Here is a 15432-nt window from a genome sequence, read left to right as displayed (position 1 = left end):
GCAACAACAGAAGCTGCTCTCTTTATTCGTGTTTATAGTTGCTTATTTTAGAGCCTAGAGAAGCAACTGCATGTTCAGACCTCTACCAGAACAAAGTTTACAGAAGTATACATGCCAAATTCACCAAGTTCATTTATGCAGGTATACTAGATGATCACCGAAAATCAGTGACGTGCGGTAGGGTTCATAGCTGGTGAGGCACTGCCATCATCAGAGTCAGATTTACAGATATATACACTATATATATACAGAGTAGACTCATTACAAAGTAGGGCTGGACGATATAGAAAAAAAGCTTATCGATAAAAAAATGCATATTGATCGATATCGATAATTATTGAAAATATTTAAAACATATTTTATGTGCAGCTCTGCCTGGACATTTTATGATATTGCTAAATGATTTAATTTTAACACAAACACAGAATTCCAATTAAATCTTTATTTAACCAACTTTTTTAACCATAACATATTTTTTTTAAAGAAAAATAACTTAAGAGACCTGAGTTATGTTATTAAATAAAGACTTTATTATTAAATAAAGACCAAAATAAATATACCAAATAAATAAATAAAATAGCCTATTTAGGTGGGAATAGTACACTAGTTACTTAGGTTTCATAATTGAGAGGCTGACGCAGGTCCGAGGTTGTGGCGTGTAAGGAGGACACAGGCTGCAGCTAATTTTGCACTGATTCCTGGCACTCGTTGCACAATTTAGGGAGCGCTGTTAGAGAAAAACTTGCGTCCCGGAACTTTATTCCGCGGACTTTATACCTCGCGGAGTGGCGAGTAATTGTTTGAAGCCAGGTTTTGTAACTGCAGACAACAGCAGCATGTCCGCGAAAGCTACTTGCTGCAACATATTTACGTGCTCTGTGTTGTGGTTTGAGAGGGCGGCGCTTTGTGACGGTGTGCCTGGGTCCGCGATTACGATTGGTCGAGAGGAAGTGGTGACTGTAGCATCAACTAATAAGATAGGCTGAAAGGAAGGAAGGAAAACTGTTTATATCGAACTTTTATCGACCCTATTTTTTCCTATCGCGCCACACGTCTATTGATCGATATATATTGTTATTGAATTATCGTCCAGTCCTATTACAAAGTGCTGAAGGAGGCTGATTGAGCCAAATCAAATCACCAAGATACATGGAAAAAATATTAATTCTTTGATGAAAAAAATAAAAATAAATTATTTGTCATTTGATTGGTAACAGTTTATGACTTATGATGGATTTCTGCATTTGTAACACATTCTAAAACTATAACCCACATTACGCACATTTTATCGCAAAAACAATGAAGTCCATGCGCAACTCTTTCTGAACAAAAATATTGGTAATTTTCCCGTAAATGTTCTCTTTATCTTCTTCAGTTTTAAAACTCTCTCAGTCTCAGTGGAGCTCACTGCCAGGGAAGAAAGCCTTCCTTGATCAGTCCTGTTCTGGCTGTATGTTTAGAGTCTTTTTAGTGCTTTACTTGTTTAGCATAAAGGCCCATTCATACCCTACGTTTGGCCTACACGTCCGTATTTCTGTCCGTACGTTCTATCCGTAGACTCCTTCATTCCTTCGTCCGTTGAGGTGCGCAATAACCAATATTTCCTCTAGGTGGCAGTGCTGGGTGCCAATAATTCGTCAAACATGACGACGGTCCAGGACGTGATTTTGTTGTATTTGCTCCGTAAGTAAACTTTTTGTTTGTCCCTGTGCCCCGGACGCGACACATCATATGTGTGGGTAGTTGTGGACAAGCTCTGCAAGTCGTTCCTTGAATCCCGCCATTGTTTAAAGCCCAGAATTATAACCTTCTTCGTGATTTTGTTGACATTTTGTACTACAAACTCAATAGCGCCCCCACCGTTTCCGGTAGTATTGCTCCGTATTGATCCGTTTGGTCCGTAATCGTAAGCTCCCAATTTTCGTGTCAAAATACGGACGAAATCGACGGTTAGAACGTATGAAACACTCCACACGTATCCGTCTTTTACGTGACGTATGAATGGGCCTTTACTCGTTATAATACATCCATAACTTGCTGTCACTCTACAGTTTTAGGATCAGGAGCGGTGCTCCTTGAGCGCCCCCTGCCTAGAGGCCGAGGAATTAGTTTACTGAATGATAAGGTTAAAGTTCACTGCTTAGTGTTTAAAATCCATTTTAAAAGTGGTCAACAAATAAACTTCCAGTTATACCTCAACTCCACTTTCAATGCAGAGTAAAAAAAGAACAATAAGTGACACTTTTAGTATAGATTCCATGCCCTATAAATGAGGCCCTGCTCCTTATCCTGCAGGCTGTAAAACCTGATAACCCTCCCTGTTCTTCCTGCTCTCAGACACACCTTGAAGCTGGTGGAGCAACATCTGCTGGAGGTGAAAGCTGATTGGCTGCAGCCTCTCTGCTCTGACACGTGATTCGTAGATCAGAGCTCAGAGCTGTTGCTGTTTACAGGAAATGAAACTCACACAGTCACTGTGACCGAGAGGAGAAATGGAGCAGAACCAGCTGGACCGAGAAACCTTCTCCTGTTCGATCTGTCTGGATCTACTGAAGGATCCGGTGACTATTCCCTGTGGACACAGCTACTGTATGAAGTGTATTAAAAACTTCTGGGATGAAGAGGATCAGAAAGGAATCCACAGCTGCCCTCAGTGCAGGAAAACTTTTCTACCGAGCCCTGAGCTGAGTAAAAACACCATGTTAGCAGCTTTAGTGGAGCAGCTGAAGAAGACTGGACTCCAAGCTGCTCCTGCTGATCTCTGCTATGCTGGACCTGAAGATGTGGCCTGTGATTCCTGCTCTGGAAGAAAACTGAAAGCCATCAAGTCCTGTTTATTCTGTCTGGCCTCTTACTGTGAGAAACACCTTCAGCCTCATTATGATTCAGCTGCATTTAAGAAACACAAGCTGGTGGAGCCCTCCAAGAACCTCCAGGAGAACATCTGCTCTCGTCATGATGAGGTGATGAAGATGTTCTGTCGTACTGATCAGAAGTGTATCTGTCTTATCTGTTTAATGGATGAACATAAAGGCCACGACACAGTGTCAGCTGCAGCAGAAAGGACTGAGAGGCAGAGAGAGCTGGAGGTGAGACGAGAAAACATCCAGCAGAGAATCCAGGACAGAGAGAAAGATGTGAAGCTGCTTCAACAGGAGCTGGAGGCCATCAAGCACTCTGCTGATAAAACAGTGGAGGACAGTGAGAAGATCTTCACTCAGCTGATCCGTCTCATCCAGAAAAGAAGCTCTGATGTGAAGCAGCAGATCAGATCCCAGCAGGAAACTGAAGGGAGTCGAGTCAAAGAGCTTCAGGAGAAGCTGGAGCAGGAGATCACTGAGCTGAAGAGGAAAGACGCTGAGCTGAAGCAGCTCTCAGACACAGAGGATCACAACCAGTTTCTCCACAACTACCCCTCACTGTCAGCACTCAGTGAGTCTACACACTCATCCAGCATCAAGATCCGTCCTCTGAGCTACTTTGAGGATGTGACAGCAGCTGTGTCAGAGCTCAGAGACCAACTACAGGACATCCTGGGAGACGCATGGACAAACATCTCACTGAGACTCACTGAGGTGGATGTTTCACTGTCAGAACCAGAACCAAAGAGCAGAGCTGGATTCTTGAGATATTCATGTGAAATCACACTGGATCCAAACACAGCATACAGGAAGCTGTTACTATCAGAGGGGAACAGGAAGGTGACAAAGATGAAACAACCTCAGTCTGATTCTAGTCATCCAGACAGATTCACTGATTGTCCTCAGGTTCTGAGTAGAGAGAGTCTGACTGGACGTTGTTACTGGGAGGTGGAGAGGAGAGAGAGAGTTTATGTAGCAGTCGCATACAAGAATATCAGCAGAGCAGGAGGATGGAATGAATGTGGATTTGGAGCTAATGACAAATCTTGGGCATTAGATTGTTACCAAGGAGGTTATCAATTTGGTCACAACAACATCTGGACCTCCATCTCAGGTCCTGGTTCCTCCAGAGTAGGAGTGTACCTGGATCACAGAGCAGGTATTCTGTCCTTCTACAGCGTCTCTGAAACCATGACTCTCCTCCACAGAGTCCAGACCACCTTCACTCAGCCGCTACATGCTGGAATTAGGGTTTGGATCATTAAAGGTTCTGCTGAGTTCTGTAAACCCAGATAGACAGAATCCACTGAAGGTTCAGTGAGTTTGATTCTGGTTTTTAAATCTCCAGCAGATTATTTTCTTGATGGTTGTTGTTTAATGTCTAAACTGCACAGAAATCAATAGTCAGAGATTGTCAGCACTTGTTTTCCTTCAGAATTTATGTTCTGGTTCTGTTGGGTTTGTTCATTTCTCATCATTGTTTTCTAAACCAGCTGATCAGCACCAGAATGAAAAAATGTATACTTGTTTTATTTTTCTGTTGAAAATGTTAATAAATGACAGATAGAAATATCTCAGAATCATGAGAATTTTATTTGAATTTGAATTATGTTCAACAACTCTCTCTATGTAAAAGTAAATTATATGTATATCATTTACAATTTTTATATGTTAAAATTGTATTTTGCTGCACATTTCACAGCAGAATGAAAATATATTTCAATCATTTCCAAGTCATTCTACGTAAAAGTAAAAAAAGTATAATTTTATTTTTGTGTTAAAAACGTATATGTGCATAAGAAACAAGAACAAAGAAACTACTCCTAAACGTACATTTTGTCCAAAAAGTTCCTAAAGTAAATGTAACTGAGTAAATGTAACTAGTTACTGCCCACCTCTGTGGACAGTACAGTAACCGTAACATAAGTCTAAATTAACAGCTAAAGCTTCTAAAAGCTTAATTTTCTATTTTGATTCCCATCAAAAGCAACTTTTAAAATCCATGAAGCGTGTGAATTTAGTGAGATGTCAGCTTTTAGAAAGAGGCCTAACATGAGCATTTTCACAGCAGTGAGCTGAAAAAACTTGGCCTTCTAACTGCCCTAACCTTGGCTGCTAAGCAGAGCATGATAGCAAAGCACAACAGAGGCACTTGAAGTTACACTGCTGCTTATTGAGAGAAATATTACCAAGATGACATCATAATTGTAGCAGTTATCAAGTTACCTTTTATTTAAATAAACATACCTTCCACAGTACTGCAGCGGCGTGACTGCATGACCGTCCCAACCCTGAAAAGTCTTATTTCTATTTCTCTATAAGCAGTTTTATTGTTTGAAAAATGCTCAATAAATAAAGTTTGACTGATTAAAATATTGTTTAATGTCTAAATGAGCCCAGAAAAAGACCATCCTGTATCAATGCATCCTGTATCACTGCAAAAAGGAACTAAATGAAGTAAAATCTTTATGAAATGAGTGTATTTGTCCTTGATGGGTGGGCCTGGGTGGGTCTAGGCTCTCCCACTTGATTGTTGGACATGTGTTGTTAATTGGCGTTATATAAATTAAACTGAACTGAATAGCGTGTTAGCAGAAGAAGAAGAGAGAAGAGGACAAGGAGAAGTTTCCTTCCAGCTGATTCAGACATGAGTTTCTTTGGTTGAGCTCCAAAATGTGCTGAAATGGTTGAGTCAGCTCTCCTCTTCCCTGCTGGCTTCTGCTGGGGGTTTTGAATGGAGCGCTGACAGAAGGGGAGGAGGAGGTGGATCTCAGAGGAGACGCCACTTTCACATCATGCTAGCTCTCCATCATTACCAACTATAGCTTTAAGGCTATTTAGATGGAGCCAATGACTGCTGAGATATTCACCAGCTACTATAAAACTCAGGAGCTGAGTCCAGAGAGCACAATCTGTAGCGCTAGCTGACAGTGGACAGCCCATCTCTGCATGAAAACCTCAAAAAGACGTTTAAATGTGGCTTTAAAATAATTGGCAGACACAACTTGTTCTTCTGCAGCTTTTTGTGGAACGGTGGTGCTCAACCAGTTCTGCTGGAAACTGATTGGTTTCACCACAGCACACAAGGCAACTTGTGTCAGAACTGCTTCATGGAGTTGGTGCTTCTGGTCAACTAGTGGTGGAAGGATTTCCATCCATGTCTCCAGGAAGCCGCCTGTCTGCACACATAATCCTTGTCAGAACTATGGACGGTGCCAGAGACTCCTGGACTCAGACCAATGGTTTTGTTGATGTCCCGCTGGATTCTACAGGGAACAATGTGAGCATTGACTGAAGAGCAGCACCCTAAAAGGACGCCATCTTTCCCCCATCAGTTCCAAAAAGGACAACCTGGAAAAAATCAGGACCAGATGTTGCATTTCTGCAGAATACTGATGGATGACACCAGGGATTTAATTCCAAGCGAGCGCTAAAAGTCATCAGAAAACAGATGTTAGAAATAAAGCAGAACTGATGGGTCCCCAGGCTGCCCCTGCGATTCAACAAACCACCACCAGATGGCGCTGAACTGAACCCTGATTGTTGAAGCTGGTCATGTTTGAGATGCTGTTACTGTTTGTTGGCAGGAACCATTCATGTTTCACTACAAGGATTCTGAGTAGATTAATAGATTCTGTTTCTAATGAAAATAAATGTAATTTTTATTCCTTTGAGTTTATTTTCTCTGTGAAGCCTTGGGTTCAGCTGTTTTTAGTTCTGTTTAAAAGCTGCTAAAATTTAAGATCAGACAAACAGTTGATATTGTTTCACTTTATAACCCCATCAGCTAAGATTTGAGGTATAATTGCAGCAAATGTTGCTCAAGTATAAAGGAAAACAAAACCTAGAAAAAGAAAGTAGTCTCAGAGACACGTGTGTGTTTCAGTAGTGATCAATGCTGCACCAGAGGGTTGTTAGGATCCTGAAATATGGGGACTTAGCCCCGCCCAGAAATAGTTGAAGTTTGATACAACAGCAGAAGAAATTTCATTTACTTCCATCTAATAACGATACTGAATATGCTGCAGTCCTTTGCCTCTAAACCGAGTTTTTTAGCTGCTATAAATGAAAAAGAAACATGCTTTATGTGGTTGTTTTTACTGGTAGCAGCCTGAGTAATCCCTGCAGGAACAGAGTTTGCCCGTTGTGTCTGATGAAAGTTGCTCTAGAACTCAGAAGCTTTGTTCAACCACTGTCTCATCTAAAGAACCAAACTCTCCCTTTTCCCTGGTTTTGTAATCGTCATTGTCATTAATTTCACAAAGGACTGAAGCCTTCAGGTGATACAGTGTTTGTATTTATATTTACTGTTATTATAGTTTAGTAATATTTATGGTTTCTTTCATCCTCTTAGGCCAATTGATTCCTTTTCCTCCAGATTTTGTTTCACTTCACTAATTCTCACCTGGAAATGATTGAAGGAAACATCCTGGATGAATAAAGAGTGGTTCTGCAGCTATTTTGTTGTCTTATCTGTTCTTAATTTGCTCTGATTTCATGAATAATGACAGAAAGGTTTCAGAGGAGCAGCTCAGCTCTGCTCTTACTGCAGCATCAGGATAAAAACCTGTTTCTCCTCCACCAATCACAGCAGCTCTTTGCCTGAAGGAGGAAGAAAACCTCCTGATAAAAGCGCGCTTACTGTCCTCTGTCCCTCTGAACAACAACTATTTAACTATTTAACAACCACTACTTGTTTATTTCTGCACCTGCCATTTCAGAGCCAGATAAAAGCTTATATTTTCTTCTTCTGCTAAGTTCAGAACAAACTCAGCTTCAATAGCAGCCAGAGTGCTGCTCAATGTTCCCCCTAATTGTTTTAAATTATTTCCATTTTCTGCTGTGAGATTTAGCCCCAGCATGAGTTTTCTTTAGCTGGAGTAAAAAAACAGATTTGTGCTTTTTTCCCTCCCTCGGTCAGGGAGCCTCACCTGTGCTTTTATTGCTACACTTTACTGGTAGTTTAACAACTGAATAAACGTATATCTCAAATGATCCAATAGGTTTGTTTTAGGTTGTGGCAGAAATATAAAATCTGAATTATTTTTTACTCTGGAACTCTTTGAATGTGCACCGTGGACTAAAATAAGCTTTAATTTCAGGACCAGGATGATTACCTGTCAGGTTTTACACACATAAAACTGAAACTCTTTTTTTCATATTTGAGGCACATGAAATTTCACAGAAACCTGCCAAATGTCAGTTTTAGATGTGGAATAACAACCTGCAGCATGGTGTTAAAAAACTTCAATGCTTTCAAATCTCATTAATACAGGTTTCATAAGCAGCAACAAGCAGCTATGAATTCAGTCTACAATGATTTTACCTGTCATGTTGAATATTGTGATGATTCAGTTAGTTTCTTTTCACATTTAAAAACTCATTTAAACGAAGATACAAGTGTAAGTTGTGTCAGGATTCTCTGTGCTGCTCTACTCTTACTCTATTCCGCAGGTGTGTCTGGTTGGCTGAGGAGGCGTGGCCCACACCTGCAGCTCGTTGCAGGCGGCTTCCTCTGGCTTCTTAAGCAGAGCGCTGACAGATGGAAGACGCCAGAGCCTTAACCAGTCGTGGTACGACGTGGCCTCTGTCCCTACGCTCGGACACCAGCTTGTGAGTTTTGCTCTTCGTTTTTTGACTAATTTTTGGATCTCTGTTTGCCTCAGATTTTTGTGCTTGGATGCACTCACCCGTCTTGACGTCTCGTTCCGAAGAAACAGACCAGCAGAACCGCCTGCTCAGATTTTGCTCTGGCGCTCCCCTCATACTTCCTGGATGTTACCCAGCGAGGCCTGAGTTCCCCTCTCCCGGTTCCTGCTGGTTCTGCATTCACTCTGGTCAATCCATCTGTCAACCGTTGCCGACGAGGTTCGCTCAGGATCCCTCGCCAGTTACATCAGCCGTCCTCAGACACCAGCCGCCTACTCCAGCTGAGTAGAATCATAGAGTATTCCCGACGCTACTTCTTCCCGGTTAGGTCCGCCCGGCTAAATGGTAAGCAGCGCACTTCTAGCAATTCCCCTGGTTCAACTTTCAGAGTTTCTGACTTTCTCTTTCTTACAGACTCGCCAGCCTTGACGTTCTGACCCAGCCGACTCACCCGTAGTTCCGTCCATAGATCTGCCTGTTTCCTAAAATAAACATCTTAAAACTGTGCTTTGCCTCCCGATCGTATCTGCATGTGGGCTCGTCACCTGAAAACCATGACAGAAGAAGGCTCTGGCCACCAAAGTCCAGCGGATACGTTCGGGCGGCAGTTAGCCGCACAGCAAGAGCAGATGCAGTCGCTAGGTTTAGCCGTCAATTCAACACAGGAGCAGCTTCATAGATTAGCCGCTCAGTTTAGCCAGCTCATGGACACAGTTACTTCCGCGATGACGTCGCCTGTCACTCAAAACATTAGCACCCCGCCTCCCGTCGCTCCTAGCACTGATAATCAGCTTTGGGCTCCGCCACTTGAGGGCGCGTCACCTAGTCCGGAGAAATTCTCTGGTGACCATGGGAGTTGCGGAGGTTTCCTTTTTCAGTGTAAACTGGTGTTTAACCGATCCCCCCAGACTTTCGCCTCAGATGAGGTTAAGATATCTTATGTATTACGACTCCTAACAGGTAAGGCACTTAGTTGGGCTGAGGCTCGATTCCCTGATTGTCAGTCATTCGGGGTTACTTTTCAGGAATTCGTTACCGAGTTTAAGACTATTTTTTCGCCCGAGTTAGATTCGGCTCACCAGTCTCGTCATCTCCTCTCGTTAAGACAGCGCGGTCGACGCGTATCTGACTTCTCAGTGGAGTTTCGTACGGTTGCCGCAGCGGCGGATTGGCAACCAAGACCGTTAAAGGCAGTATTTTTTCAGGCTCTTGATGAATCCCTTAAAGATGAATTAGCCCGGGTGGAGGAACCCGGGGATTTTGAGGATTTTGTGGCGCTAGCTATCCGGTTGGATACCCGGCTACGTAGTCGGAGCCGAGTGAGACCGAACCAAGTCATGCGATCATCCACCTCTTCCACGCTCACCCATAGGGAACCGCGGTCCGCTCCATCACCTCCCGAACCCATGCAGTTGGGCCAGGTTGGTTTAACCAATAAGGAGCGTCAACAGCGCTTCGCGGGCAACTTATGTCTATACTGTGGAGGGGAAGGTCATTTCCTTAAGGATTGTCCGGTTCGGCCAAAAGATCCAGTCCACCGTTCGTAACGGGGAGAACGGTGGACGTTAAGAGTTCTAGCCCCCGAGTAGTCACTAAGGCGCCATCTCTTTCTCGCTTACATTTACCAGTGACGTTAATGTTTGATCAAGATACTTTCGATGTCTCGGCTCTAGTTGATTCCGGTTCGGACTTCAACCTAATTGACCAAACCGTAGTGGATCAGCTTCGTGTGCCGGTCGAACCTTTACCCGAGCCTCTCCGGGTGTCGTCCTTGGATGGGCAGAGTTTAACCTTAATCACCCATCGCACTCGACCTCTAGTAGTGATAGTTTCGGGTAACCACCGGGAACAACTTTCGTTTTTCGTGTTCCCTGTAAAGCGTTCACCCGTTGTTTTGGGTTTAGCCTGGTTAAGTGTCCACAGCCCGCAGTTTAACTGGGCCGAGTCCCGATTAGAATCTTGGTCTCCAGCTTGTCATTCTCGTTGCTTACAGTCCGCTCGCCCTGTATCTGTTACCCCTTCCCCTGAGACAGAATCTGGGGACGTTATTGACCTATCGCTAGTTCCAGAGGAATACCACGATCTTCAGAGGGTATTCAGTAAAACTCAGGCTTGTTCACTTCCCCCACATCGCCCTTACGATTGCGCTATTGACCTATTGCCTGGGGCTCCACTACCGGTGAGTCGGCTCTACAACATCTCCAGGTCAGAACGTCAAGCGCTCGAGAAGTATATAGGGGAATCTCTAGCTACGGGGTTAATCCGTCCTTCATCCTCCCCATTGGGCGCCGGGTTTTTTTTCGTTGGTAAGAAGGATGGAACCCTTCGACCCTGTATCGATTATCGAGGGCTTAACCAAATAACCGTTAAGAATAAGTACCCGCTCCCTCTATTATCCTCAGCCCTCGAACCAGTCCAGAATGCTAAGATCTTCACTAAACTTGATCTGCGCAACGCTTATCATTTGGTTCGGGTGAGACAGGGGGATGAGTGGAAGACGGCCTTTAAGACCCCGCTAGGTCACTTTGAATACTTAGTCATGCCTTTTGGTTTGTGCAATGCTCCGGCAGTCTTTCAAGCATTAGTGAACGATGTTCTTCGGGATTTTCTGAATGTTTTTGTTTTCGTCTATCTTGACGATATCCTGATTTACTCTCGTGACCTAGAACAACATAAACAACACGTCCGTCTTGTTCTCCAGCGATTATTAGAGAATCGCTTATTTGTTAAGGCCGAGAAGTGTGATTTTCACCAGTCTTCTGTTTCCTTTCTTGGTCTGATTTTAGAGGGCGGACAGGTGAAGTCTGATCCGGAAAAGATAAGGGCAGTGGTGGAATGGCCTGTTCCTGAGTCGCGCAAACAGCTCCAACGCTTTCTTGGTTTCGCTAACTTCTATCGGCGCTTTATCAGGAACTATAGTCAGGTAGCATCTCCTTTACATGCTCTCACTTCCCCCAAGGTACCTTATGTCTGGAGTCCAGAGGCCGAGGAGGCTTTCAGTAAACTTAAGGCCCGTTTTTCCCAGGCTCCCATACTAGTTCACCCCGACCCAGCCAAACAGTTTATCTTAGAGATCGATGCCTCTAATACCGGGGTGGGAGCGGTTTTGTCCCAACAGTCGGAGGTAGACTGTAAGTTGCACCCTTGTGCGTTCTTCTCCCGTCGTTTATCACCGGCAGAGCAGAACTATGATGTAGGTGATCGTGAGCTACTAGCTATTAAACTAGCGTTGGAGGAGTGGCGGCACTGGTTAGAGGGATCCGAGCAGCCCATCATAATATGGACAGATCACAAGAACCTCTCCTATCTGCAGTCAGCCCGTCGACTCAACTCTAGACAGGCCCGTTGGTCTTTGTTTTTCTCTCGATTCAACCTCACCATCACCTACAGACCCGGCTCCAGAAATGTCAAGCCTGATGCACTGTCCCGTCTGTTTACATCTTCTGAACAAGAGAGGGAGCCGGAACCGATTCTTCCTCCCACCTGTACGGTTGGAGCGCTGCATTGGGATCTGGAGGACAGAATCAGACAGGCCCAACTCTTAGACCCGGACCCAGGTACAGGGCCACCTGGGCTTAAGTACGTTCCCCAGTCTGTTCGTCCTGAGGTTCTACGTTGGAGTCATGACACGAAGTTTTCCGCCCATCCGGGCATTTATAGAACCCAGTCCCAGGTCTCCCGGCGGTTCTGGTGGCCTTCATGGACTAAGGATGTTAGAGAATATGTTCTCGCCTGTCCCGTTTGCGCTCAGAATAAGTCTTCTACGCAGCCACCTTCCGGTTTGTTAAATCCTCTTCCCATCCCCAGACGTCCATGGTCCCACATAGCGATTGATTTCGTTACCGGTCTCCCCTTGTCCCAAGGTATGTCAACTATCTTGACGGTAGTTGATCGGTTTTCTAAGTCCTGTCATCTTATTCCCATCCGCAAATTACCCAACGCACTCCAGACAGCCCAGCTTCTTATCAAACATGTGTTCAAACTTCACGGCATCCCTGTTGACATCCTCTCTGACCGGGGTCCTCAGTTTATCTCCCAGGTTTGGCGACACTTTTGCTCTGCTCTGGGTGCCCGTTATACACTCACCTCTGGATATCATCCTCAGACTAATGGCCAAACGGAACGCATGAACCAGCAATTAGAAACTACTCTCCGCTGCCTGACGTCTTCTTCACCCTCTGACTGGAACAAGTTTTTGCCCTGGGTGGAGTATGCCCTCAACTCACACATTACCTCAGCTACTGGACGTTCACCTTTTGAGGTTGCTTTAGGATATCAGCCTCCACTGCTACCTACAGATGAACTCAGGATTCCCTTCACCTCCGTAAACGACTACATTGCTCGCTGCCAGGACATCTGGAGAACAACTATCACTGCCCTCACTCGCACCGCGGAGCGGAGCAAGAGGTTTGCCGACCAGCACCGCCGACCAGCTCCTCAGTATCGCCCCGGTCAGAAGGTTTGGTTATCCTCCAGAGACGTTTTGTCCAACCCATCCGCTAAGAAGCTTGCTCCCCGGTTCACTGGTCCCTATGAGATAGAGACGGTGATTAACCCGAGCACCGTCCGGTTACGTCTGCCCCCTCACTCCCGAGTACACCCTACTTTTCATGTGTCCCAGATCAAGCCCGTTTTGGACAGCAACTTGTGCCCTCCTTCCGGACCCCCTCCACCCTCCCAGGACAGTCTGAACCCTCGGGTTCTCAGGGTTGTGGATGCCCGTCGGCGAGGTAGGGGTCACCAATACCTCGTCGACTGGGAGGGTTGTAGCTCTGAGGAGCGCTCGTGGGTTTCCGCAGCTACTATATTGAATAAGGACTTGATTTCAGATTTTTGGGCTACTCAGCCCAGCACCTCTTCGTCTGGGCCGCCAGGAGGCGGCCGTTGAGGGGGGGGTAGTGTCAGGATTCTCTGTGCTGCTCTACTCTTACTCTATTCCGCAGGTGTGTCTGGTTGGCTGAGGAGGCGTGGCCCACACCTGCAGCTCGTTGCAGGCGGCTTCCTCTGGCTTCTTAAGCAGAGCGCTGACAGATGGAAGACGCCAGAGCCTTAACCAGTCGTGGTACGACGTGGCCTCTGTCCCTACGCTCGGACACCAGCTTGTGAGTTTTGCTCTTCGTTTTTTGACTAATTTTTGGATCTCTGTTTGCCTCAGATTTTTGTGCTTGGATGCACTCACCCGTCTTGACGTCTCGTTCCGAAGAAACAGACCAGCAGAACCGCCTGCTCAGATTTTGCTCTGGCGCTCCCCTCATACTTCCTGGATGTTACCCAGCGAGGCCTGAGTTCCCCTCTCCCGGTTCCTGCTGGTTCTGCATTCACTCTGGTCAATCCATCTGTCAACCGTTGCCGACGAGGTTCGCTCAGGATCCCTCGCCAGTTACATCAGCCGTCCTCAGCCACCAGCCGCCTACTCCAGCTGAGTAGAATCATAGAGTATTCCCGACGCTACTTCTTCCCGGTTAGGTCCGCCCGGCTAAATGGTAAGCAGCGCACTTCTAGCAATTCCCCTGGTTCAACTTTCAGAGTTTCTGACTTTCTCTTTCTTACAGACTCGCCAGCCTTGACGTTCTGACCCAGCCGACTCACCCGTAGTTCCGTCCATAGATCTGCCTGTTTCCTAAAATAAACATCTTAAAACTGTGCTTTGCCTCCCGATCGTATCTGCATGTGGGCTCGTCACCTGAAAACCATGACAAGTTGTCCATTTAAACAGGGCACCCGAACCTTTACGACTTTGTCTACATTCACATCACATTTATCAAGATGTCACAAAAGAAGAACAGAACATAATCTGCTTGAAGGCATTGTCCAGAAAAGCAATACAAGTGAAGGTCATAGTGAGGAGAGCTCACATGTTACAACTGTGATGGGTCATTCAGGTGATAGATGTAATGAAGCTTTAAACGATGCCATCATAGAGCAGTTTGATGGTAATGCAGAAAATACAGATGAGAACTTGTTTCTTCAAAATCTGGCACGGTTTTATTTAAAGATGAAGGTAAAAATGTTGCTTCCTTCATCTGTTATTCAGTCATTGAAGGGTTCCAAGAAATACACGACATGACCCAGTTGAATCACTGGCTCATGTGGGGCAAGGGGGCCCCAAAAACGATTGACCAGGCCCTGGTCAATCGTTTTTTTATTTCTTTATTTTTTACAATTAAATAACTTAAACAAGTGATATAAATGATGAAATGAATGAATATAAATGAATGAATAAATAATTTAAGACAAGAAATTTCTGATTTACCGACAACTGCTCATGTGCATACACTAGACACCTCGCAACGGCTGTCGCTGCTCGCGCGCGCGTGCATTGACAATTCGCGTGGGCGCTTACGTCACGATAATAAATAAGCCTAAGCCATGTCACAAAAAAGGACGTATCCCTCTGGTGCCGAAAAAAGAAAAAAGAAAAGGACAGAAGAGGAGAAAAAAGAGCAAGATAAAGGTTTGTTTGCATGATTATTTATGGTATGTTTTGTGCAGCAGCAGCACAGATTGTGCTCACGTGACTTGAGGTAGCAGCTAGCTAGCAGCTAGCTAGTCATGACTCGTGGTGGTATTTATCAGACATCCATCACCAGAGCTAAATCCCCGCCATCAACAGTGAAATATCTCCCATTATTAATATACATTTATCTAGGTAGGTGTGTATTTCACGTACTGATAGATATCGGTTTAAGTTGGAGAAAACAGCTTAGCTAGCATCGCTGTTTGTGTTGAAGTGAATGTAGCTTCATAGGCAAAGCACGTGCGCTCTCTGCTCTAAAACCTTTAGTGAGACATGGTATTGATCTTTAAGAGAAAATATAATCCAAAAAAATTAAAATAGGCTTCAGTTTTATTAATATGGTGGTGAGTGATGTAGCAGTGCTATCCTCATATTTATAGGCTGCAGTAGATCACCACGTTAAGT

The 15432-nt window shown here is 44.8% G+C and overlaps 1 protein-coding gene across 1 annotated transcript; it reads left to right on the top strand.

The window, feature by feature from the left end:
- The first annotated feature begins 2275 nt into the window (after positions 1 to 2275).
- LOC118560358 (tripartite motif-containing protein 16-like) lies at positions 2276 to 4451 on the top strand. The gene has a single exon (XM_036131309.1). It carries the CDS (start codon positions 2493 to 2495, stop codon positions 4155 to 4157), a length of 1665 nt encoding a protein of 554 aa, XP_035987202.1. The 5' UTR covers positions 2276 to 2492; the 3' UTR covers positions 4158 to 4451.
- Positions 4452 to 15432: the final 10981 nt, after the last annotated feature.

Source organism: Fundulus heteroclitus, unplaced genomic scaffold (assembly GCF_011125445.2).
Source record: "Fundulus heteroclitus isolate FHET01 unplaced genomic scaffold, MU-UCD_Fhet_4.1 scaffold_42, whole genome shotgun sequence".
Lineage (NCBI taxonomy): Eukaryota > Metazoa > Chordata > Actinopteri > Cyprinodontiformes > Fundulidae > Fundulus > Fundulus heteroclitus.
The sequence above is the reverse complement of the archived record's forward strand: the minus strand, read 5'-3'. Positions and strand labels throughout refer to the sequence as shown.